This window comes from Castor canadensis, chromosome 3, assembly GCF_047511655.1.
Source record: "Castor canadensis chromosome 3, mCasCan1.hap1v2, whole genome shotgun sequence".
NCBI lineage: Eukaryota > Metazoa > Chordata > Mammalia > Rodentia > Castoridae > Castor > Castor canadensis.
This window is the reverse complement of record NC_133388.1, coordinates 178,524,590-178,551,913: the sequence shown is the minus strand read 5'-3', so window position 1 is coordinate 178,551,913 and position 27,324 is coordinate 178,524,590. Positions and strand designations below refer to the sequence as shown.

General features: G+C 41.3%; 1 protein-coding gene across 1 annotated transcript in view; it reads right to left on the bottom strand.

The window, feature by feature from the left end:
- Deptor (DEP domain containing MTOR interacting protein) overlaps window positions 1-18,164 on the bottom strand; it is a 142,317-nt gene extending 124,153 nt beyond the window's left edge. Inside the window, exon 1 of the mRNA XM_020169735.2 lies at window positions 17,905-18,164. Within this exon, the coding sequence (XP_020025324.2) occupies window positions 17,905-18,026 (122 nt within the window). The 5' untranslated portion in view covers window positions 18,027-18,164. The remainder of the gene's footprint in view (window positions 1-17,904) is intronic.
- Window positions 18,165-27,324: the final 9,160 nt, after the last annotated feature.

Below are 27,324 nucleotides of genomic sequence, written 5' to 3'. Positions count from 1 at the left end.
GCACCTATTTATATTTTATTGTATTCCTGGCAGAGTGGAGATGTCGAAAGACCTACAAAAATATACAGACATACAGACATCTATCTAACAAATGTAGTTAGAAGTCAAACATTTTCATCTAAACAGAGCTTATACAAATGTGAGGGGTTATTCTATACCAAGCAAAATTAGTTTTTGTTTACACTTTGTAATAGGCAAATTTTAAAATAATATTCTTGATTCCGTGCTTCTAGCAAAAAAAAAAAAAGGCTGCGGTGTGTGTGTGTGTGTAATAGACATCTATAAAAGTATGCATTTATCCTATTCTTAGCACTCATTTCACTATCAGTTGTGGTTCTTTGATAATAAGAAACTAATTCTGGCTAATTTAAACAAAGAAGGGTTTTAGTGGAAGGATATAGAGGTTCTTACAAATTTAAGGGACGGCTGAAGAACCAGGCTCTAAAAACACAGCTCTGCAAATATACTTCAGAGTGTCACAGGGGAGCATGGGGACTGCTGGAGGATTTAAATTAGATAGGTACAAGATTCCCAGAGGCATTTAAGAACTTCTAGGGCTGGTGATAGCTCCTTCGCCTAGCAAGCACGAAGCCCTGAGGTCAAACCCTAATTCTGCTAAAAAAAAATAAACAAACACTTCTAAATGATAAGCCCAGCAAGATCTTGAAATATGTTAGCAAGTTGCTCTGAGCTATGAGCTATGTAGTGACTTGGGGAATTCAAATTATGGGGTTTTCCATTTTTTGCGGAGGTGTGTTTGTGGTACTGGAGTTTGAACTCAGAGCCTCATGCTTGCTAGGCAGGTACTCTAGCACTTGAGCCACTCCACCAGCCCCAAATTACACTATATTGTGGAGATTCATGATGGCACAATGAAAATAAAAAAGGCTTAAATAGCTGGGGATGTAGCTCAGGGTAGAGCACTTGCCAAGCATGTACAAGGACCTGGGTTTGATCTTCAGCACTGCAAAGAAACAAAACCAAAAAAGGTTTTACAAAGCAAAAGCCATTCCAATTGCTAATGCCAGAGTACTCATCTCTGAAAACAGATACGTTATTTAACTGAGATTCTTGATTAACAACTTGAATATCTACAGATTCCTGCACAGATTTTAGGCACCGACCTCTAGTAGTCTATGTTAAAGGTCTGAATGAATGCATAGGTGCCTCTGGGTCCACCTGACAGACACTTCCCAGTTAAAGAAGGTATGGAAGTGAGTGAAAAGAGAAAGCAATTCCTTCTTCAGACAACATTCAGTTCCCAGGTGAGATCCTGAGAGCATGATTAAGAATTAACAGGAATAGGTAAGACGAGGTGCCCGTGGCTCATACCTATAATCCTAGCTACTTGGGAGGCTAAAACCAGGAAGATCACAGTTTGAGGCCAACCCAGGTAAATAATTTGTGAGACCCCCATCTCCAAGATAATCACAGCAAAATGGACTGGAGGTATGGCTCAAAAGGTAGAGCACCTGCTTTGAAGTGTGAAGCTGGCTTCAAACCCCAGTACCACCAAAGAGAGAGAGAGAGAGAGAGAGAGAGAGAGAGAAGCTAAGTTCAGAATCATGTGCAGAATCTAGACCTAAAAAAAGAATAATAATAATATGATGTGATATAAAAGAGGGACTGAGTGGATGAAGGGAAAGGAAAGGAGAGGGTAGTGGGGTGGGGGAATGGGGCAGGAATATGATTGAAGTACATTACATACAAATTATATAATGCTTATACATAGACATGAAAATAATGTAAACTGTGAAAAGTGAAGGAGGAGGGAGAGCATTAAAATACAGTAATAGAAGGAGCAAATTTAACACAAATGAAACTCCTTTGTACAATTAATTTATGCTAATAAAATAACAACAAAAAAGAAGTAGAAAGAGACTCTGGTGTGAGTAAAGTGCCACCCAGCTCCCTAATTCAGGTTTCTAAAGGAATTTCTTATGTAGTGATGTGAGAACATCTATAATTTCAACAAAAACAAGCAGCTACTCAAAGTATTCCATAATAAAGAAAGCACTATTATAACAGGACAAGGATAAGGTAAAATATGAATTATACTTACAACAATACTTTGGTATCTACAGTGCTTACAGAGGGTTTACCAAAAAAGATGGGAAAAAAGTAAATCAGCATTTCACATTTGGTTAAAACAATAACACATGTGAGTGTGGGGTTTTTTTTCTGTTGTTTTGACACAGGCATCTCTCTATGTCGTGTAAACTGCCCTGGAACTTTGGATCTTCCCATCTCCCCTCTCAAGCAGCTGGGATTACAGACTCACACCATCATGCTGCTTTACAGGTGGTCTTTTTTTATTGCTTGTTTTCAGTACTAGGAATTGAACCCAAGGCATTTTTCATGCTCAGCAAGCACTCTGCCACTTGAGCTAATACACCCCAGCCCTTTTGACAGGCAGGCACCATCACGCCTGGTTTACAAGTGGTCTTTGTTTGTTTACAATGCTCAGAATTGAACCAGGACCTTGCACATGCTAGGCAAGCACTCTGACACCTGAGCTATGCCCTAGCCTTTTTGCTTGTATTTTACTTTTGAGACAGGGGCTGGCTACCTCTGTCCTTGCTGGCCTTGAATTTGGCCAGCAAGTTCAACTTGGTCTTGCCTCTGCCTCAAAGCAACTGGGATGACAGACAGGGCCACCACACCTGGCCTCTCATGTGGCCTTGAAGTGGATTTTACCAAAGGGAATATGAGCTTTGGGCAGAAATTGCACAGACAACACCCATTAGTTGCATTGATATTATCAATGCAATTTGCATCAATAGATAGGTATTAAGCATCCATGATAAGGGGAGATAATTAGAAAACAGATGGTTTAGGATGCTACAAGGGCAATTCTTTAAGTAAAGGCTTTACTTATTCTTTTTGTGTGTGCGGTTCTGCTATTTAAACTTGAGGCTTCATGCTTGCTAGGCAGGCACTCTACCCCTTGAGCCACAGCTCAGCACTGCTGACCAAAATTATCAGAATGTTCCGAGCTTGATTTCATACTATAACATATAAGGCTTTTAAAAAGGAAAGAATCATTATAAACACAAGGCTTGTCAACATCAGTTTATAAGTTTGCCAAATATTCATCACTCATTTGAAAGAGTGTCAGCAACTTCTAGTAGGTGGTATTTGGGCATCTATCCACAAACCACACACACACACGCACACGCACACACACACATACACACATACACACACATGCTTTTTCCCCTTCTTAAATATACCACAGGTTGTCAAAGTTTTTCTATAAGGGCCAGATAGTAGATATTTTTGAATTTGGAAGTGATACAGTGTTGTTATTACTTAACTGCTGTAGTAGCACAAAGGGTGTTGCTATATTACAATAAAACTTTATTTGCAAAAACAGGCAGTGGGCCACAACTGGGCCATAGATTTTGCAGATGCATGATACACCACTGATTTTCATGCAGGGGGCCACACTTCCAGCTCATTTACAAGTTCTTGTTTAAGTCAGTATGGTGGTCCATGCTTGTAATCCCAGCATGCAGGAGGCAGAAGTAGGAGGGTCAAGCATTTGAGGCCAACCTGGGCTACATAAATAACATCTTGTCTAAAAAGAAAAAAATGGAAAAAAAAATTATGTTTTCAACATCAGGAATAAATTTGTACACCCTCATTTCATAATAAGAAAAATGAATGTTAGCTCTTGAATGTTAGCTCTGAGTTATGTCATCCTGTTAACCATTATTAATAATAGCAACTACTAATGAGTATTTTCTATATGCTAGACCTAATTCTAAGATTTTTACATGCATGTAACATCAAACATCCTACTTCTTCTTCCCATTATATAGAAAAGGAAACTGAGAACTGTATTATTCTAATCTTAAAATCAACATTTAATCTACAGGTTTTATTTTCTTCACTTATAATCACAAAATTATTGCCTTGACCATTCCTACAAAGGAAGTCTGAGGGTCTTAAAATGTCCATTGCTTATTTTGGCATTTAAATTCAACATTTTTTAATCTTTTTTTTTTGTGTGTGATACTGGGGTTTGAATGCAAGACCTTCACCTTGTGCCACTCCACCAGCCCTTTTACATAAAGGGTTTTTTGAGATAGGGTCTTGTGAACTATTTGCCCAGGGTTGGCTTCAAACTGCAGTCCTCCTGATCTCTGCCTCCTGAGTAGCTAGGATTATAGGTGTGCTCCACAGGCATGTGGCTCCCTTTTCTTTTCCTTTCCTTTCCTTTTCATTCTATTCTATTCCATTCCATTCCACTCCACTCCACTCCACTCCACTCCAATTCCAATTCCAATTCCAATTCTATCCTAATTCTATCTTGAGATGGGATCTTACTATGTGGTTCAGGTTGGCCTGGAACTTGCCATCCTCCTGCCTCAGCTCCCAAGTGCTGGAACTACAGGCCTAGGCCATTGGGCTTGGCTTATCTTGTGGTTTTTGAGGACAAGTCAAAGGTTCTAGAATACAGAACCTATTGCAATGATCTATAGTTAATTAAGTAAATATTCTTCAGGCCTCTAGTTCTAAACAGAAATTGAGCAATAGCTTGGAATGTTCTTAACCTACAGTGCACTGAATAATTTCTGTAATATTTAAGATGCTTCTCACTCAGGAGTCTACTGGATAATCTACACCTTGTGTGTATGACATATTCTGTCTGAGGACAGGCATCCTCCTAGAGTTTCATGGCACACAAAAGCTGCAATCAGTTTCCTGTCAGAGCCTAAAATATGGCCAAATAGACTCATAGTCAAAACTTTTAATATTTTTAGTTAACCAATAATTCATCACGTTATCTCTAAGTAAAACACACAAAAGTGAATCTGAAATATTCATTATACACACACACATCAGTATGTTGTCTGGCAATCAGGCATACTTGGTAGTGTAAATACATAATAATTCATTCAACCAACCCAAGGTTTTATTGTTTTTAAATATTTTTAAACTGTTAGTGTCTCAAAGTTGCTAACATTTTCATATAAGCAGTTGAAATGATTATCATTGTTATAATTTTAATTTTTGCCCAACACAGACACAAACACTTTCAAAGGTCTAGGATTTATGTCTACAATAGCTGGGGCAGTCTCTCTCTCTGAACTCTATGCTCCAATGGCTTAGGGCTGAGCCTAAGAATGTCCTTAATCTTCAAAGAGACTCACTTTTGGAGGACAGCAGAGGAGCTGCAAGCCCCTACCTCCCCAACTACTCAACGATCCTATCTTCAGGATTACATGACACAATTCACGGGAGGTGCTGAACAAAATAGCCTGGCATACAGTAGGAGCTCAATAATCACTGGATATTGTTTGTTATATTATTTATTGAGAAGGGCAAAAGAAAATCAGAGTAATGCTAGAACAATGAATAACTTAATTAATAGCATAGTAACACTTAAAATCCAGTCTTAAGGGATAACTTATCCATCTAGGCAGAAGGAAAACAGATGGAAGCTTAGTGTTCAGCCATCAAAACAGAAATTAGCATAGTTGTGCACAGCTGCAATCTCAGCACTTGGGAGGATGAGGCAGAAGAATCTGTAGTTGAGGTCAGCTTGGGCTACATTGTAAGATCCTGTCTCAAACAAACAAACAAACAAACAGCAGGTTAAAGGATGTAACCTAGTTACATCCTTTAACTAGGATGTAAAGAACCTAACGTCCTCACTTATAAAATAGCAAAGTCTAGAGTCCTTGTTTCAAAACATCAGAGTAAGTTAAAAAAAAAAAAAGGCATACCATTGAAATAATGGATTTTAAGCAGGGAAGCTTTGCACATAAGAATGAATAATTGGTGCCATACCTCACCTTGGGAAGGGCACAAACCTGCCAGCTGTGGGGGTCTCAGCTTGATGTGACAGGCAGTGAGATGGCTGGATTAGGAGCCTGCAGATGGGACTACACCCAAACCCAACTTCCCATAGGATTGATGGCCTCCTCTCCGCAGCTACACAGGCTGTGACTTTGACTAAGCCCTCGAGATTACCAGGTATGCACCTGAGATTTCCCAGGTGAGTCTCTTCAGTGTTTGGGTTCACATTATTTGTCCCAAGACATAGGCCATTCAGCTATTCTCAAACTTGCACTATAGGAAGGAAGAGTGGCAGAGGCTGGGGTTCCCTCCTCCTGAGGCACAGAATCAGCTGCCTGTCAGGCAGCTTCTGGCTCCTGCCCTAGAACGCTAAGAGTTGGAGGACCAGATGTCCCTTCTTGATGACCCTCTGCATTTAAGGATTTCTAGTAAAGCCATCCCTTAATCCACACCATAGAATTTTGTAATATTTCTCCCACCTCACCTCAAGGAGGTCAGGAATGTAAAGGGCCATAGCTCCCTTGAGGAAGTCTGAACAAGGTCCACAGAGATGGCACACCATTCTGTTAAACCATCTGTTAGGATAAGAAGTTTGGTGATGAGAGTTGGGCTTCTCTTCTAGAAAGTTTCACCTTTTGCTTATACTACCCATTCTTAAAGCTTCAAGGAGAAGGTAAGATAGGTGTGCAAACATCTTGCTTGATCATCATCTAGGAGAATTACCAAATGGAATATATGGACTCTTGGAGAAGAAAACATCTGCTCAGGAGGTAGAGACATAAGATTGCAGTTCAGAGACCAGGCAAAAGTTAGTGAGACCCTATCACAAAAACAAGCTGGGCATGGTGGCACATGCCTATGGTTCCAGCCACTGGAAGTAAGAGGAGCATAGTCCAAATGACCCTATCTGAAAATCTAAAGTCAAAAGAATTTGAGGAGTGATTCAAATGGTAGAGCACTAGCCAAGCAAGTGTGAGGACCTCAATTCAATCCCCAGTACCACTAGAAAGAAATAACTTTGACAACCTTCTGTCATGGAAGGCATTTTGGGTCACACAGATAAGGTATGAGTTCCAAAGCCATAACACCTAACACTGCACACATCTGCATTCTGATGGATGTAGATTTAAGTGATTGCATTCTTCAGAATTAACTTCTGAACACACTGAACAGGTCCAAGTGTGGTTTAAAATAAGCATTTTCTTCATTACATACCATACTGCAGTCTCCATGGAGGCTCAGTTCCCAGGACTCTCAGACATCTCACTTAACCAATTCTTGCTATGCTGTATTAATAACAGTATTTTCAATTACTAGGTAAAACAAATTGCCATATTTCATTATAGGCCAGATGCTCTTTTTAAAAAACTGTTAGGGTAAATGTGATAGTAAAATTTCCTTTCACATAAGCTACCAGGAAAGATTTAATGATTTCCCCAAATGTACATTGCATTATGTAAGTATGACTGATATGGCAATGGGGCCTCTGTCCACGACCCATCTATTCAGAAGCTTATAAAGAAAAAATGGAGTTCTGGCCACTACACATTTTCTCTAGCACAGGCTGGAGGATCGTTAGGAGGAGTGCTAGTAGGCTAGGGGAGTTAGTTACAGGTGAAGGAAGATGTTTTCCATCTCCAGAACCTAAGGAGAGGAAACCTTCACAAGCACAGTCCCCATCCCTCAGGCACTGTCAGGAGGTCTGCTCCATCCGGGAAATCTGAGACTTTGGATGGGATAGGAACAAGATAATCTCCAGATAATCTCCAAATCTTCATAGATTTCAAACTCTTCCCCAAATGAACATTCTTTCAGAACTGTTGACAAGTAGCCAAACCTTCCTCTCCTTCTCTGTGTTCCCCTTTAGGAAAAGAAATTTAATAGCAAAATAACCACTCCAAATGGAGCTAACAGGATTATTCATTAAACACATAAATAATCGAATTGTTTCGTCCAATGCTAGACAACACAATGGCTCAATAAATTGTGCTTCACTAGAAAAGTAGTTTCTAAGGAATCCCTGGCTCTATCTACTGCACCTTCACTTGAAAGATGCAAAAGTACAATACTATAAACTCTTTCATGTGAGACTCTGTTCTCCCTGGCTTAAAACACTTGTTGGGGCAAAGTTAGTGAATGGTGATCATGAGGGCAGACTGCACTGGCTCCAAGCCCTGCTTCTCAGATCTCATGCATGCTTCCCAATGGATTTAACTAAAGCTTCTCTCTTTCTGTAGTCAACATAAGCAAAAGAAGAAACCATGCTTTTTCTATCCCAGTTCCTTGTTAGTACTGCAGTACAAAAGTGTGCTGCATTTGGATATGTGCCACCTATCTTAAAATTAAAAGGTTAAACTCAGGGCTGGGTGTGGCTCAAGAGGTAGAGCACCTGCCTAGCAAGCATGATGCCCTGTGTTCAAACCCCAGTACTGAAAAAAGAAAAAGACAAGGCTAAAGTCATACAGAATTATCCGGGAATAAAACTACTTTTATTCCTACTAGTTGCGTTTATGATAAGATGCAGTACAAAACCTATGCCAAAGGTACTATTGCACTGTCAAGGCGATCGTGCACCTAGATCTATGTTTATATCTTAATTACCCTGTGGTAATTAAATGGATCTCTATTTTCCAACTTATAGAGAAGGAAGGGAAACTGACAAAATATATTGAGATGTGTGATCTCAAAGGCCTTGTCTTATGTAATTAAAAGCACACTTTACAACTTTTCCCCAAAAGTCTGCATCTTAATTATTCCTTAAGAAGCTTTGCTTCTAAATAGAAATAACTTTTAGATGGCTTTGGCTGGGACTCTTTCTGGGTGGATGTGTTTCCTGGAAAGACACCAAAATTCAAGTAATACAAAAATCATTCCTTGCAACTTGAACTTGAGCCACCTGCAACTCTAGTCATATTGAGAGTTTTTAAATTCTATTACTGAGCAAATCTGAGCCATGAGGGCATATCTTGCAAATCAGGGGCTGGTGGGGAATGAGGAACAGGCCACCATCATGTGAGGGGTTTTACAGAGAACATGATGTTGAGAGTGGAAAAGTCCAAAATGTATCCCAATGTCTCCTAACCTTTCCCAAAGTGTATCTTTACTGTAGGCCCTTTCTTCTTTACATAAACTCCCTCCCTTCCCACTTGAAAGTATTTCTCCTTCACTATACCATAATCACACCATACCCTGCACAAAACAAAACAGCCAGGCACCAGAGCCTCACATCTGTAATTCTAGCTACTCAGGAGATAGAGATCAGGAGGCTCTGCAGCTCAGCAACTAAGAGAAAGGATGGACAAATGGGACTACATAAAATTAAAAAGCTTCTGCACAACAAAAGAAATGGTCTCTAAACTGAAGAAACTACCCACAGAGTGGGAGAAAATATTTGTCAGCTGTACATCAGACAAAGGACTGATAACCAGAATATACAGGGAACTCAAAAAACTAAACTCCCCCCAAATCAATGAACCAATGAAGAAATGAGCAACTGAACTAAACAGAACTTTCTCAAAAGAAGAAATTCAAATGGCCAAAAAACACATGAAAAAATGCTCACCATCTATGGCCATAAAAGAAATGCAAATCAAAACCACACTAAGATTCTATCTCACTCCTGTTAGAATAGCCATCATCAAAAACACCACCAACAACAGGTGTTGGTGGGGATGTGGGGAAAAGGAACCCTTGCACACTGCTGGTAGGAATGAAAGCTAGTGCACCCACTCTGGAAAACAATATGCAGGCTTCTTAAAAATCTAAACATAGATCTGCCATATGATCCAGCAATCCCACTCCTGGGGATATACCCAAAGGAATGTGACTCAGGTTACTCCAGAGGCACCTGCACACCCATGTTTATTGCAGCACTATTCACAATAGCCAAGTTATGGAAACAGCCAAGATGCCCCACCACTGATGAATGGATTAAGAAAATTCGGTATTTATACAGAATGGAATTTTACTCAGCCATGAAGAAGAATGCAATCGTATCATTCACGAGTAAATGGATGGAACTGGAGAATATCATTCTGAGCGAGGTTCGCCAGGCTCAGAAGACCAAAAATCATATATTCTCCCTCATATGTGGACTTTAGATGTAGGGCAAATACAGCAATGTTGTTGGACTTGGGTCACACGCTAAGGGTAGAGCACACATGGGAGGTATGGGGATAGGTAGGAAACCCAAAACATGAAAGTGTTTGATGTTACCACTGCAGAAGAGCTAATACAGTAACCTTAAAGCAACAGAGGTCAATATAGGAAGGTGACCTCAGGAAGTAGTGAAGAGGTCAGGTAGAGATGAATCAATTTGGGTTGTAACACACTTGTGCATGGAAGCAATGCTAGGAATCTCTCTGTATAGCTATCCTTATCTCAACTAGCAAAAGGGCTTTGTCTTTCTTATTATTGCTTTTGTCTCCTCTTCAACAAAATTAGAGATAAGGGCAGAACAGGTTCTGCCTGGAAGTGAGGAGAGTGGGGGGGGGAGGGAGGGGACAGGGGGCGGGGGAGAGAAATGGCCCAAACAATGTATGCATATATGAATAATGAATAAAGAAAAAAATACCTAACAAAATAAAGGGCTGGCAAAATGGCTCAAGCGTAGAGCGCCTGTGTAGCAAGCATAAAACCCTGAGTTCAAACCCCAGTAACCACCAAAAACAAAATCGCTGGTTTTTCATCAGCCCAAATGACCTTTTGTGGAGGACATCATGATTATCTCCCTAATGCTCACTGACTCCTTCCCATAGTACAACCGCTACTCTGCTTGGGTGGAAATGAGCCCATTCCTGTCCCCGTGGGGATCCTGATTGATGTAATGCAGCCAGGTGAATACCATCCTTCTCACCACAGTATTGCAGATGGCAAGACAACCACTGAAGGTCACGGCTCAGCCTTAAATACCTTGTGCATAAGTAAGTTAAGATGATCTTGAAAGATCAAAGCTCAAGACTTCTGTAGGTGGTTGGCGTCAGTTGGCCCTCCCTTCGGCCTGGATCGTGCCAGTGGCCATTGTATGCCTACAGAAGAGGTCTTCATGAGGAAAAGCTATATGCACACAGAAGAGGAGAATCAGGAGCACTGAAGAGAAACAAACCTGGAGCAAGCCTCACTTGAAATTCAATGTTACATCATTCAAGAAATCTCCTTTTATTATTTAAAGCACTTTGTATATTGCCATTTTGAATTATCAACTACTTAAAAGCAAATGATGCCTTTTTTCCTTCCCTACTGCACTTAACTCTTGTGACTTCCACAGCTGTATCACCTAGTAGGAGCTCTGAGAGTACTGGATTCAAAACCAAGAAACCAAAGTCCCATATTTACCACCTATATAACCTTGAGCAAAACGTTCATGCTTTGGTACCTTCCATTTTAGAATTAATGTAAGGATTCATAGACATACTATGCATGCATAGAAATGATACTTATTTTCATTCTTTACTGTCAGAAAGCAATTCAGATGTCCACTCTTCACAACCCACCTATAAAAATATAAACCTTGATCCCCCTTCACTACAACGATTACCAATATCTCTTGATTTTTTTGGTCCCAAATTATTCTAAAAGTTGATAAGAAGATATCTGCACTGTACTAGAGTACTACCACAAGCCAGGATGACCCAGAATCTGAAGTTCCACTGCTGACCTTGATATCCACGATGTGGGCCACTGATGACAAGTCCTGAGTTTATGGACTCTTGATGTCTTTGCTCTGCAAGAGCTTCTTTGTCAATTAGCTTCTCTGTGTTAGAAGCATGGCTTCCTTTTGTAAATGTCCTTCTTTGTCACAAATGCCTGATAGCATCTTTAACACTCCCACACTTAGATTTAGAATGATGTCATTTCAGATGTTTCTCAGTGTTTCTATTTGTTGGATCATATTCAAGTATTAACATATGAACTTAAGGAATATTTATTAAGTAGCCACATGTTAAAATGAATTTATCATGCAGTGTATGAGACATGAGATCCATGTAATATGTGATATTCGCCTTTCTTTCTCCACCCATAATTCTCACTCCTCTGGTGTATAAGCCCCTCTATAAATTTAATTTTGCTGAATAAAGAGAGCTCCTGGGAAAGTTCAAGAATCAGGACTGCAGGTACAAGGATTTCAGGGAGACAGGATCAAAACAAATAAGCCAGAAGGTAAAGGCAAGAGGATCAGGCGTTTGAGGCCAGCTTGTTCAAGGCTATGCAGTGAAACCCTGTCTCAAAAAACAAAAACAAACTACAGACCCATCAGTAGCAGCCTGAGAGTCATAGTGGAAAGACTAGAACCTATCTCAGCTGCTATCTGCTGCTACCGCCCTCCTCCTCTGCAGCCGCCCCAGGCTTCCCCAAGCTGGAGCCCTGGCATCGGTCCCCTTTTGCCATACCTTAGCAACAACAGCTGGTATCCAAGGAATGGAGATACAAAAGGTTATCTTGCTCCACACTCCAGGAAGTGTGTTAGACTCCATCTTCCCTCCCTATCCAACCTTAAAGGTGTTTTTAAAGATACAGGAAAGTGATTCTATGCAAATCTAAATAAGTTAGTGTTACCTGTGGATACTTCACTCATCCCAGCCTGACAAGAGCAGCTCAAGTTGCACCAGCTAGCACTACCTTGGGGAACAGCTGCTCGCATGCACGCTGGCTATCCCTGGCAGTCTCATAAGCCCTCTCCCACACTCATCTCCATTTTGGCCCCCAAGTACCACTAACATAAGCTTCCAAGTTTAGTTAAGGATCTCAGAGCTAGCAGACAATGGAAGAAACTCAAAAAGCGTGATCCCTAAGCAGAGAGAGGCACTAATTGTGGCTTCCTTTGTCTTTTTCTAATTACTAAGCTCATGGAAACTCACCATTTAAGAGGCAGGATCTCAGAAAGGGACCTAAACTCCTGATCCAAATGAATACGAGAAATAACTTCACCTCACATCCTTTTTCTTAGGTTTATTTAACTTATTTTCAATTGCAAAACTGTTAGGAGCCATAACTTAAATATCAGCACTGGCCTTCTAGAAAAATAATTGCAAGGAGCTGAGCACAGTGGTGCACATCTATAATCCCAGCACTCAGGAGGATAGGGAGTTTGGGGCCAGCTTGGGCTATAAAATGCGTTTCAGAATGAAGAAGACAGAAGGGGAAGGGAGAGGAGGAGAAGGGAGGGGAGAGGAAGGGAGGGGAGGAACAACATGGTGAGACTCTGTGTTAAAGAGACAAAAAAAAAAAGGAAGAAATATAACCACAAATAAAATATATTATTCATAAGCAACACTCAAGTCAACCACAGAAACAACTGCATAGGGGTATAAGATAACTCCACAAACATTTACTAGGTGTCTTCCCTTTGGGTGAAGCCTTCGCCACAACACACTTCCAATTGCTGGGATTATAGGTATGCACCACCATTCCCAGCCAGTCTTGATTCTGTTTTATATTTGTTTTAGCGCTATAGTTTTGTAACTCTCTAGGTCACTAGTCAGGGACTGCATTAAACTGCAGCCTAGCATCCTGCACAAGAATTAGGAACTCAACTCCACCGCTTTCTGACCGAGCTACCTGTAGCCAGTTATTTTAAATGCTCTGTTCCTCAGTTTCCTCATCTGTAAAATGAGGGCAATAAGAGTATCTACCACATAGAGTTCTTCTAAGAGCATTAATTGTATATAAAGCACTTAGAAGTGGCCTTGGCAGGCTGCAAGTACCATATAAAGTGGCATTCCTGCATTACTGAGAGAGCGGTGCTGTTCTGTGTTTTTAAACGCTCCATTATAAACATTTTCTTCACAAGAACCTCCAGGATTAGCCAATGAAGAAACATGAGGTGGTGGACGTCATATGTCAATCAGTCCACAGTTACGACTACCTGAGATATGGACATCATACATTTGCACAGAAAAAACACAAAAATAACTAATGATTTGAGAAACCCCTGGTATAAAACACCACTAAATATGCATCATTTATGTGTGGTTCTGGGATTTTCTTGACTACGGTCCCTTTTCTCTCTATTCCATTATCAACAGAACACTGGAATAATGTATATGTGAACAACAATTTGTTATTGAATTCGTGCATCCTTTGGTCAACTAAAAAGCATTTTAAGTATATCCAGAGTTGCACAATCATCACTACAGTCAAGTTTAGATTATTTTCATCACCTCAAAAGAAACTCCATACCTATCAGCAGTCACCCTCCATTCTCCATCTCCTGCCCCTGACAAGTCCCAGTCTATGTTATTTGGTCTTTATAGATTTGCTCTTCTGAACATTCATATAAACAGAGTTCTACAATATTTATCTTTTTCTGTCTGGTTCCTTTCCTTTAGCAAATCTTCACAAAGTTCAGCCATATGATAACATGAATCAGTACACAACTCTTTTTTACTGGTGTATAATATTCCGTTGCATGGACAGATCACAACTTATTTGTCCATTCATCAGCTGACGGACACTTGAGATGTTTTGTTTTTGATTCTTTGGAACACTATTGCTGTGAACATTTGTATACAAGGTTTTACATGGACATCTCCTTTTATTTCTGAAGTTTACTGTTTCCAAAGTGGCTATACCTTTTGACATGCCCACCAACAGGATACAAAGGCTCCAGTTTCTTCACATTCTGGCCAACAATTTTTACTATATGATTTTTTTTATTATGACCATCCTGAGGGATGGGGACATGGTAACTAAATGTGTTACTTCATTTCTTCTTCTCCTCCTCCTCCTCCTTCTTCCTTTTCTTCTCCTTTTTTTTTCTATACTAGGGATTGAAGCCAGGGTCTTGAGCACGCTGGGCAGCAAAGCTCCCAGCTTCACAGCTGGAGCTTATGATAATCACAACACTCTTCTTGGCTCATTGATTTACTTTACAAAGTCCCTTCCCATGTTGTACCTCATTTAATCAAACACCACAAACCACACGTGGGAAGACATTACTCCCCTTCTTCAGGGAAGGGTGCTGAGGGCTGCAGAGGCTCACTGACTTGCGAAAGGGGACAGAGCTACAAAAACAAAGACAAAGGAAAAGAAATTGACCAGTACAGGGCTGGGAAACCAATTTTTAAAATTTTACATCCCAGTTTTTGGTTTCCTTTTTCCTTACCACCTTAACGTCACTGCTGATGACCCAAAAAGTAATGCAGAGGGAAGAGAAAGTGTAGGCACTGCGGGTGCATGTGTAGCAATTATGAGGCAGGAAGCCTGGTCATCACAAGCTGTCTACAATCACACCATCAGAGGGCAGGTGGGGACAGAATACACTGTGAAAGCAACAACAAAGATGGTCAAGCCCCCACCCCTCCTTTAATTAGGACAACAAGCATATAGCCACGTCAATCTTCAAATTATAAATATTATATTACTATGTACTAACAGAAGTATATTGAATTACATACAATACTTACTCAAACACCGACTGTGTGCTAGTCACAGTGCTAAAGTGGGTGAAATAAAAAGCACAATGGTTCACATTTCCCTTTAGGGATAGCTCAATCCCTAGCTCACTGGCCTGGAGCTTGCTCTACCACTGGAGCCAGTCCCCCAGGCCTGAGCTTTTTTTACTTTGTTTTTCAGACAGGGTCTCCCTAACTTTGCCCAGACTGACCTTGAACCTTGATCCTCCTATCTCTGCCTCCCAAGTAGCTGGGATTACAGATGTCCCCCACTGGGCACAAATTAAAATTTAAAAGGCTAAAATTTACTCATGCTTTTACCTGCAGCCTTTCACTTAAGCCTCTCAAAACTCCTGAAAGAAGCATCAGAATCCCCTTTCTATAAAAAACAAACTGAGGCGGCAGGCACTGGTGGTTTATGCCTGTAATCACACAGAGACCAGGAGGATTGAGGTTCAAAGTCAGCCTGGGGAAATAGTTCCTGAGAACTATTTCCTCTATCTTGAAAAAACCCAATACAAAACACGGCTAGCTGAGTGGTTCAAGTGGTAGAGTGTGTGCCTAGGAAACCCAGCAAGCATGAGGACCTAAGTTCAAACCCCAGTATCAACAAAAAAAAAAAAAGAGAAAGAAGAAACTGAGGCAAGACAGGTCAAGTAAATTATCCTAAAGTCACAGAACTAACAAATGATGAAGACAGAATAAGAAGCCAGGCAGCCTGGTTCTACATCTTGTTCTGTTAACAACCACCCAGTCCTTCCAACCAGATCTTCCCTGCTAGAAGTCACATGGGGTGATTCAGAGAATCCAATAAATACCAATTAATTCCAGCAACCTCTTGTAGATTGTTCACTGATGCAAGAAGGCCCCGAGGAAATTCTCACAACCACCTCATGAAATACTTTCATCTTTGTTATTTTACAGATGAGGAAACAAAGGCTCAGAGATGAGCATTAGTTTGCCCAAGGTCACAGGTACAATAGCATTACTATCTATTAGGGCTGGTCTCAGCCCTACCTCATCTAATCCTCATAATAACACTGCAAGTAAATTGCATTCTGACTCATCGTCTTAATTCAATAACCGGTGCCACCTCCTACACCAGTTCTGTGAGTAGCAACGCCAGGATTCACTCCGGGCGAAAGTCCTGCAGACACTTGGCTATATTGGTGGAGCAGAAGTCAAACCCAAGTCTAAGTCCTGAGTGAGACTTTCTATCCTTTCTACTCAGGAGCAAGACTGGCCCTCAAACCTGCCACAAGACAGAAGGCTGCTGGGAAATAGAGAACAAATGCTCTAGGGACTCTAAGAAGGAGCATCTTGAAGAAGTACTTTTTGGGACAGAATCATCACACAATTTGGTATTGTAAAAGAAACAAAAAGTAAGAAGCCTTATCCAACTGGTAAAGACAATAGTAATGAAGAGCAAAGAAACCCCACTATTAAAAAAGTAAGTCTTTCAGATTGAGTCAGAAATGCTTTGCTTCCATTTTTTAATTAAAAATACTTTTGATAAAGGAAAATAATTCCCTTTAATTTTGAGCACACATTTAAAAATCAACAAGAAGAGAAATGTGTAATTTGCTTTCAGTAACATTCAGCTTAATAAATCCCGGCTTCCAATATTCACTTCCTCAAACGGAGTGCTGGGAAGCTGCATCAAATCTTCAGGGACCTTTGCTTGATTCTCCTTTAGATCCTTGAACCACAGCCATTTAGAAACCAAAACGATTTGGGAAATTCAAGCCCAGGAACTAGAAGGAACTTGGGGCCCCAAGTGCAAGTTGTGGCTGAAATGCTGCAGAGTTGGATTACTTTTTCCTGGCAAATTGATATATGACTACACGACGGGCAGCTGCGGAACCAGCCGGACCCAGACCGTTAGTACAATTCTTACTGGACACCCAAGAAAAGGGAACAGAAAGGGATGGAAATAGCATGGGAGCCTTGGGGGCTTTGTTTCTGCGTTTGTGAGACCTGGCAAATCCTAATTCTTGCAGCAGCCCTGGGGCGGTGGACAGAACCAACTACCAAAAACGTGCGCTCAGGGGAAGGTGGCACAGCAGCAGAACACCCTACAAGGTGCCTCCACGCCCCCTTGCGGACCCAAGTGATGACTGATCACGGTGCCAATTAAGGAATAGGTGCAGGGTTTTAAAAAGGTTCTCTCAGTTCAGCCTCCACAATAGCCCTTCAAGGGAAGCGCGGCGATCGGCTCCTTTTTAGAGGCCTGAGGCTCAAGGGAGTGAAACATGACTTGCCAGCCAAAAGGAAAACCGAACTGAGGACGATCCTTGGGCTGGCTCCTAGAGGGGCTGGGGATGGCCCCGACGATCACCCACGCCTCTGGCTTTCGGGGCGGACTGGGCGCCGGCTGTCAGCGGGGAGGCCTGGCAGCGCCCAGTCCCTGGGAAGGGGGAGCGCGCGGTGGGTGGCGGCGAGCTTGCGGGGCTCAGGCTGCATGGCCAAGTAGGGCGCAGCGCGCACCGCGGGTGTGCGGTGTCGACCCCGCTGCCCCACGCGAGCTGCGGGTCGGCGGGCTGCAGCCGCCCGGCGCTGCAGCAGCGCGCACCATCCATGCACTGGCAGCGATCCGCGTGCTCCGCGCGAGCCACACGCGCCACGGTGCGCGTGCGCGCAGGACCGCAGCGGGCACGGGCTGGCAGTGCCACCGCGAGCCCGTCGGCTGTGCTCCTCGCCTTACCGTAGCTGCTCTCCGGTGACTAGGACTTCAGCCATGCGCTCCAACTCTCTTTGCTGCGCTCCGCCACTCCCGCTCGTGCTGCTGTCGCTGCCACCGCTGCCAGCGCTGCCGCCCTCCTCCATGGTCCGAACCGCGCGGCTACCGCTGCCTCTGCTGTCCGCCGCGGACTCTGGTGTGCAGATCAGTCTGCCCTCACAGAGGCCTCTCCCGCCATCTTTGTTCCGGGCAGGCCCGTGGCTCTGTCGGGATTGGCTGGGGAGGGAATCCCTGTGGGTAAATTGAAGGCATCAGCGAGTCAGGCCCCAGGAGCTCCAGCTTGGGGGCGTGGCTGCGGCCCCGCGTGGTCGGGGGGCGGGGCCAAAGGAAGAAAATATAAACATCTGGGCGGGGCACCGGTTGAGAGCTGTGTGAGCGGGTGGAGGTTGAATTGCCTGAGCTGTCTTTCACCCACCAAGCAGGTGCAATCCTGCCTTTTTATTGTCTTTTCTGTACCCAAGTTGCAGAAGGTAAAATACAAATAGTGAGCAATCGAGGATCTAGCTATATGTCTCTGCAGGGAACGGAGCAATAAAGCATTCCTCCCGTCCTAACCCCTCTCACCCCAAACCATTTATGTACCTTAGCATGTAATCAATAAAGCACTCTGACCTGGAAATCAGACACCCCTGAGATCCCTGCTATTTCCCTCCTGCAATTTCCTACCTAGATGTGCTTAAAACTCCCTTACATTAGTTCCCTTACATGTAGTTTTCACCTGTTGATACCTGGTGCATTAAAGGTGCTTCAGGTATTTCATCACCCTGTTTATTCCAGTAGACCACAAAACAGGTATTGCCTTTGTTTTACATCAGGATGCAGACTCAGAGAGGCGAGGTAACTTGTCTAAGGCAAGCAAGCAGCAAGTGTCATTCTGATCCAGATCTTGTTCTAAAAGATCCAGCTTGTGTTCTAAAAGATGTGGTGGCGCGCGCTGTAATGTAAGCACTCAGGAGGCTGAAAGCAGGAGGATTGCAAGTTCCAGACCAGCCTGACCTATAGACTGAAACTTTGTATAAGTAAATAAATAATACCTGTAGAACAGTGGGTATAAACACTTTTGAATAGCAGAGTTGGCATAAAATATACACAGAAGTTGATTTTCAACAGTCATTTTTTTTCAAGTTTTATTCTGCAAACTTCTACAACATACCTGCAACTGAGAGATTATGTCTTTCCAGATAGTATTAATTTTAAAAAGATAGCTTCACATTTATCTACTGTAAGAGTGCAGAAACGTTGCAAGCTGCATAAAATGCCAGTGCACAGATACCTTTTTAGTAACACAGCACAACACTCCTGTAAGCATTACTTGGCTTTCCGGCTGACTAGGATCTGACCCTGCATGGGACAGAAAAATAGATCATTTATCTGACACTAAGCAAAACTCCCCTAAGAGTCTCTTACAGGTAGACAATATCATTATGGCCTCATTTTAAGAGGCATTTCTTTATTATTTTTGAGACATTCTTGCTGTGTAGCTCAGGCTGGCCTCAAACTTGAAATCATCCTGCTTTAGCCTCCATGGGCACTCACCATCATGTTTGGCTCAGTCTTTGTTTTTTAAGATTTTTGGTTTTTGTTTTTGTTTCTTTTTGGTGAGGCTGGGGTTTGAACTCAGAGCTTCCAACTTGCAAAGCAGGCACTGTACTGCTTGAGCCACACTTCCAATCCATTTTGCTCTGGTTATTTTGGAGATGGGGTCTTGTGAACTATTTGGTCAGGCTGGCCTGGAACTGTGATCCTTCTGATCTCAGTCTCCCAAATAGCTAGGATTACAAGTGTGAGCCATCAGCACCTGGACAGTTTTTGCTTTTAAAGAAAAATCATTTTAACCTTTCCCAACATTCTACAATACCATCCCTGAACATTAAGTAAAAATTCATAACAATTTGTTGAGCATTTATTTTGTGCTTCACATGGCACTAAGTGCCTTGTTTATATGATTTAATTTGTCCTCACTAAAACCCGTGTTAGGCATTATTTTTTCAACTTACAAATCAGAAAGTTTGAGCATAGGAACGTGAATTTGCTTAAATTTCACACCTAGAAAGTTAGGCAGCCTTGAACCCTAGTTCTGCAGATTCCCAAAGCTGTGCTCAGCCACATTCCAGAAAGGAAATAACTCCCTCATATATCCAACACTAGATATCGGCAACTCTTTTCCAAAAGCAACTATCTAGCTTCTTAACTTTTTATAAGCAGACAATGGTGAAAGCGTAGGCCAAGAGAGGCTTAGTTCCGAGTGTACATGGTTCTAAGAGCCCCATTCTACGTAAAATATAAAAATCTTTCTCAGCGGTAAATACCCCACAGTTAATGAGAAGAATAGCCGTCTTGCTCATGTTTTAGTCCTGTAATTATTACACAGAATGTCAATAGTTTGCATGTGTTTCCTCACTCAGATGTGCAATTTTGGTCCTGATTCTGGCATCTACTAATAGTGCAAGCTTATGCTAGCTACTTAACCTCTTTGGATCTCAATTTTCCTATTGATAAAACAGGAATAGCAACTTCCTACCTCCTAAGGATGTTCTGTGGCTTAAATGAAATAAGATTATATAAAGTTTCTATTATGTAAAGTTTTAAAGATCCATTTCAGTTATAAAAATGTAAGTTTGTGATAAAAAAATTACCTTAACATAAAAAATTTCAGGTCAGGAAAATAGCTGAAGTTATTAGTCTAGTGAGAATGAGAGAATGTTCTTTATTTTTTGTTCTCTCTCTCCCTCTCCCTTCTTCTCTCTCTCTCTCTCTCTCTCTCTGTGTGTGTGTGTGTGTGTGTGTGTGTGTGTGTGTGTATAAAGATGTTTACAGGAAATGAGAACTGGCTTGCTGTTATTGTTTTAACCTTTAATTTGATATGAGGCACGTCATGCCCCATCGGATCTTTCTTCCTAACTTAGGGGAAGATTGGTGAACTGACTCTTGACACCATGTCTGCATCAATGCTGTGACCATTAACACTGGAGCAACTGATCCCAGAATAAGCTGTGACCTATGAATAGTGATGGGAGAGAGAGACTGATAGGACTATTAAGCCAGCTCAAAGATTTTGAGAAGAACTAAGAATTCTGACAGACCTTGGTTGATTCCTGGCTCCATTTGGGCAACTTAATTACATTCCCTGATTTTTCTGTTCTCTAATATAAAGACTGTAACACCAGTCCCAGTTGTTATTGGGAGGGTTAAATGATATTTAATAAATTTTCTTTTTCTTTTCTTCCTTTTTGTTTTGTTTTGTTTGTTTGTTAGCCTCCCTATGTAGCCCAGGCTGGCCTAGAACTCACAATCCTCCTACCTCAGCTTTCTGAGTGCTGGGATTATAGGTGTGTACTACCATGTCCAGATTAATAAATGCTCTTACTACAAGCAGAAACCATTAAATGTGAGTCTTCTCTTCTAGATGTCCTCATGTGCCTCTTTTATGCCGTCTGGCTGTTTTGGTGCTTTAGGGGCCAATGTTTCTCAAAGTTTTAATGGGGAAGGACCAGGTATGTGTGTGTGTGTGTGTGTGTGTGTGTGTGTGTGTGTGTGTGTGTGTGTTTAAAACTATTTAAGCCTGATACTTTGATGAAATTCAATACAAATGAAATAAAAAAGAGTCACAAAACACAAGTCCAAAATTTGTGGGAGTCACTATACAGAAAATATTCTGTAAAATTGCTTATAAATGATTTCTTTCAGTATCTGTATGCCTCGGGTGGTTGCCCCCAGTTGGCCAACCATACTTTGAGTTGCACTGGTGTAATAAACCTTTCCTCCCATCCAAGTGCCAACCAGGCCCAACCCTGCTTAGCTTCCAAGATCAGACTAGATTGGGTGCACTCAGGGTGGTATGGCCATAGACAAAACTTTCCTAAAGACAAGTGACAGTGAGAGAAGATGAACTTGAATTAATATGTCAAAAAAAAATACTGTTAACCTTGAAGCTTAATAACAGGCTAGCTGTCTACTATTGCTGTTTCTTCTTATAGTACACCTGTTTTATTCTTGCTGATCTTAAAGAGTAACTCAGAACCTCCTTCTTTGTGTCACCTTCCTGGACGGACGTCCCTAAGCAGCACATTTCACTTTCCTGTGAATTTTTTTCTTCTTACAGAAGATTTAGATGGTTCTTAACTATTAAGAGAAGCCCGATTCTTTAGCTTCCACCATTTTTATTCTCCTTTGTGAATGGAAGAGAATAAGTGGTTAGCAATGTCCTACCCAGACATCTCTACTGCTAGATCCTTTCAACAATCTAGTAAGGATAAAGATAGTGCAAAATGAAATGAAATTTCCATGTGTTCATCATTCACCATTCACACTCATTTTTAATATTTGTGTCATGCTTGACTCATCTTTTTGTAGTAATGAAAATAAAGCATTACAGTTACCTCCTGTGAAGTCTCCCTCCTCTTAACCTTGGTTCCTTGTCAGGGCTTGAATGCTTAATACCTTGGTGTGTGCTGCCACCTACTGATCTCTTCTGCAATGACATTAAATGATTGTGGATTGCGTGTAGGGCGACCTCCCAAAGGCAGAGTTTAGGGTGAAGGTTGTGGTTTGTCACATTATTAGGGGCACAACAGGCTTTTAGTGATCAGGGGTTAGGGATGCTATATTCTCATTTCCTTAGGACAGCAAAGAATTGAATTGTCCCAAGTCCCCAAAGTCTTTCTGAAGAGATAGTTTTTGCAAATTGTTAATATAATTCTGAATGATCAGGAATGCAATTACTGTGTGATCGAAGAAACACTGTACTTTGTTCTGGTCGAGACTTTCCCAGAAAAGGCTCATCTTTGCATAAAATGACTTCACTTGCCATTGCGTGCAATACACACTGCAAACAGTGCAACTTTAGTCTGCGTTTGGAGGTTGTAGCAGGCAGGCTACAAGGGTGATTATATGTTAAATAGGAATGTATTATTTAACCAAATTTTAAAATTCAAATAACAAGAAATGGTGCAGTATTCAGCTAAATATTGTCATCTTGTAATCTAAAATTATTCATTTTAAGTGCATGTAAACATCTGAGTACAGCTATTTCATTAGGCTTTTTTTTTTTTTTTTTTGCAGTACTGGGGTTTGAACTCAGGGCATACACCTTGAGCCACTCCACCAGCCCTTTTTTGTGAAGGGTTTTTTTCGAGATGGAATCTCTTGAACTATTTGTCCAGGCTGGCTTTGAACCGAGACCTTCCTGATCTCTGCCTCCTGAGAAGCTAGGATTACAGGCCTGAGCCACCTGCACACAGCTTTTCATGTTTTTCTGAGAAAGGTTTCACTATGTAACCCAGGCTGGCCTGGAATCCTGATCCTCTGAGTGCTGGGATTACAGGTTTATGTCACCATGCTTGTTCATTTAAAATTTGGAACATACAGGACTTGGGTCACATGTTAAGGGGAGAGCACATACAGGAGGTATGGGGATAGGTAGGAAACCCAAAACATGAAAGCGTTTCATGTCCCCACTATAAAGGAAGTAATACAGAAATCTTAAAGTGACAGAGGTCAATATGGGAAGGTGACCAGGAAGTAGTGTAAAGATCAGTTAGAGATGAATCAATTTGGGTTGTAACACACTTGTGCATGGAAGCAATGCTAGGAATCTCTCTGTACAGCTATCCTTATCTCAACTAGCAAAAACGCTATGTCTTTCTTATTATTGCTTATGTCTTCTCTTCAACAAAATTGGAGAAAAGGGCTTCTGCCTGGTAGCAAGGGGAGCTGAGGGGGGAGAGGGAAGGGGCAGGGGCCAGGGGGGGAAAATGGCCCAAACAATAAATGCACATGTGAATAAATGAATAAAAAAATTTTTTAAAGATTTGAAACATACATAATTTTATTATAAATGACTTCCCTTTTACTTTTCTTCCTCATACTCTAGTAAGGGGATCATACTGAGGTCTTAAAAAATATGTACACAAAGCAAGGTTATATTACTGCAAATTTAACATAAGAAAATAAAAATGAGAACTACATTTTCTCTTGCTTTGTAGCCCAGGCTGGCTTTGAGCTTGTTATGTAGTTTAGTCTGGCCTTGAACTCACAGTCCTTGAATGTCAGCCTCCTCGGTGCTGAGCTTACAGGCTTATCACTAAGCCAGCTTATGACTGTTATTTTTAAAGGAGGCATTGAGTTAGATGGGACTGAGAATTTTTTTGTATGGAATAATATTAGGTTATATTTATTGAGCTCTTACTTTGTATCTGATAATGTCCAAAAAATGTTACGTGTGTTAAACATTTATTCCTCAAAATAACCCTGTGAATGGGCCAATATTTTTCCTCCCAATTTTCAGATGAAGAAACTGAGGCTCAGAGGGGCTTGCACAGTCTTTCATAGTGGAATAAATGTAGGGCCTGGGTTTAAACCCAGCTGAGCTGGCTTAGAGACTGCTCTGATAGTTCCTCTTATGCTGCCTCTCCATAGGGACAGATCACAGAAGAACCAAACTCTTCCCATAGGCCAATCTCCCTCTTTGTTGGGCTTTCCTGGATTCCTCATTAAGCAGATATTATCGCCAGGCTGAGTAGCAGCTGAGAGCTCTGCCTGTCTCTGATGGGGGATGTGAAGAAAACATCTCCACAGCATTGCAAAGGAAACCGTGAAAGAGCAGTGTGGGGGTGTAAACGTCTAAGTCCCATGTCCTTACAGCCTTGGATAAGCAGCCAGTGCCTTCTCACATGGTTCTCTGAGATCATCCTGTTCCCACTCCTTCTGCATTGTCATCGTCCTCAACTGCATCCTCTCATATAGCCTAGCATACTCAATGCAGGGAAGAGATTTTCCCTGTTTGTCCCCAGGTGTGTATCTTCTCTGTCCACCTGGACAATAAATGAGTCCAGCACTGTTGTCGTCCTCCTCCTTCTTCCTTTGTGGAACTCCTTCACTCAAGTTCCAGGCATAGAAAATGCACTTAAACAGTTGTTCAAATGAAAAGCACCATAGATAAAGAAGTTATCAGAGTCTCTATTTTCATTGATCACAAGAGATGGCCTGGGAAATACTGTGTTTTGATAGAAATGTGTTTATCCTTGGAGAGCTTTGTTGGATGACAGGATCAGAAGAGTCCCCTCAGCAGAGTCACTGAGAACCAAAGGAAACTCAGAACTTTGCAGGCTGTCAACCAAAGTCCTAATGGTTAAAGCTTTAGTTATTTTTCAGACAGGGTTTCATGGTTTTTGCCCAGGGCTGGCCTCCAATTGCCATCCTCCTACCTATGCTTCCTGTGTAGCTGGGAGCTGGGATTAGAGGCATGAGCCACCATACCTGGCTCTTCTTCCTTTTTTTCATTTTTTTTCCCTTAAGGGGTATGAAAAAACTTTGGGGGGTGATAAGAATGTTTTGCATCTTGATTGAAGTAGTGGGTTCACCAGTGCATACCTTTGTCAAAACATTAAACTGTATACTTTAAATGGGATGTAATTTATTTTACTTTATTTATATCTTATAAGGTGATTAGAAAACAAATAAAAGTTGCCCTGATGTAGAAGTGTATCCTGTGAGTTTAGGGAGGAGCAAAACTTAGGGATGTGGGTGGAGTGAGATTCTATACGATTTTATGGGTCTTGGAAGGCTTTATTTTTTATTTTAAAGGCAATCAGAATCCAGTGTGGATTCTGAACACAGGACTGCCATGATCTTACATTATTGCAAGGTTTATTTATTGATTGACTCAATAATAAAATATATAAATATTATATAATTAAGATAAATATTAATATTCCTTCACTTTCCTTTTCGAGGGCAGCAAGGACAAAAGAATGAAGCAATATTGCCATCTAGTGTGAAAAACTCGAACGGTTTTATAAGCAAAACCTTAAAATTTATTTCACAGAAGATGTGAAATGTACATGTAAACTATTGTATTTCTCATAAATGAAATTAACCTTGCCATAAATTACAGCTTCCTTATCAGACGTTATCTTAAGCAAACACAAGGTGGTGCAGTTTCGAAGTCACTAAGACACTATTTTATTCCGTTTCTCCTACTGTCTGCAGTTCTTTCCAATAACTTGATTCGTTTTTGTGCTGGGCTCCAACTAAGAACCTTGGCAGCTAGCAAACTAGTCTCTACCACTGAGCCGCATCCCCAACTCTATCACTCTATTTTAAGAGAGCCCAATCCGACCGAATATCAAACTAATGGTAATTTGACACATTAAGTAAAAATGAAATTATTTAATACTTTGTAACAATAAAGAACAAGCAGCTGCCATTTATTCACCAGCCTGTACTTTGTATGCATTTCACAATAAGGAATTGCAGGTAGAAAAAAATAAGTAAATTGACTCAGGCCAAAAAACTCTTGAGGACAGTTGGGATTCCAAGCCAGGCCTGTCTAATGAAAATGCCAGTATTCTGGTACTCCTGGTTGTAGGGATGTAGTTGGCTGATGGTGGAGTATGATATGATCAGAAGACTCCAAAATTCTTTGTGTCCCCATCGGAAACACGTGTGCAGGACACGTGGCTATAAATGGAGTTTATTAAAAGTTAGGGAAGGAAAATACAAGGGGAGCATGGTGGTCCCACGTGGAATTTGGAGGCAGAGAGTGTGCTTGTCTTCTCCTGGTGCTTTTAAAACTTACACTAACCTATGGGAAGGGAGGAAACAGGTGATTCCCATCCAATTATCAGTGAATGGGGAGGGGCATGGATTTCCCAGGCCAGTAAGGGTACTCCCTGAGCCAAAGAATGGTTAATCTGAGATCTAATATTTTTTATAAGTCCCAAACTTTCCCTAATTTTAGCCTGCCTCAGGGAATATTTCCCTTTTAATAGTGCAATGCTAATGGTTGATTATCTAATAATAAATTTTTGGGCTGGTGGAGTGGCTCAAGTGGTAGAGTGCCTGCCTAGCAAGCATGAGGCTCTGAGTTCAAACTGCAGTGCTGCCAAAACAAAAAGAAAAACAAAAACAAAATTCTTATCAGGCAACCAGCTTCATATTCAGTACAGTGCTTTATCATTTTCCTTATAGTTTCAGATGTTTTAAAAGAAGGTTAGGGCTGACAGAATAGCTTGAGTGCTAGAGCACCTGTGTAGTAAGCATGAGGCCTGGAGTTCAAATCTAGTATCACCAAAAAAAAAAAAAATTAAAAAACAAGGTTAATGAAGGAACTGACCTTTCTACCAGCAAAGCACCATGCAAATCCCTAGGATTCCCTGCTCTAGTATTTTCATACTATTTCACTAAAGAGCTGGGAAAAAAAAATCCCAAAAAACGAAACTACCTGCTCATTTCTTTTGAATTCAACCCCTCATCTAGCCCCACTTACCACTTTCTTGAAGTCAGACTTAACCATAGTCTGACTTTCACAAACAAGGAGGCCTACCTCTTTTATTTATTTATTTTGCGGTACTGGGGTTTGAACTCAGTGCCTACACCTTGAAC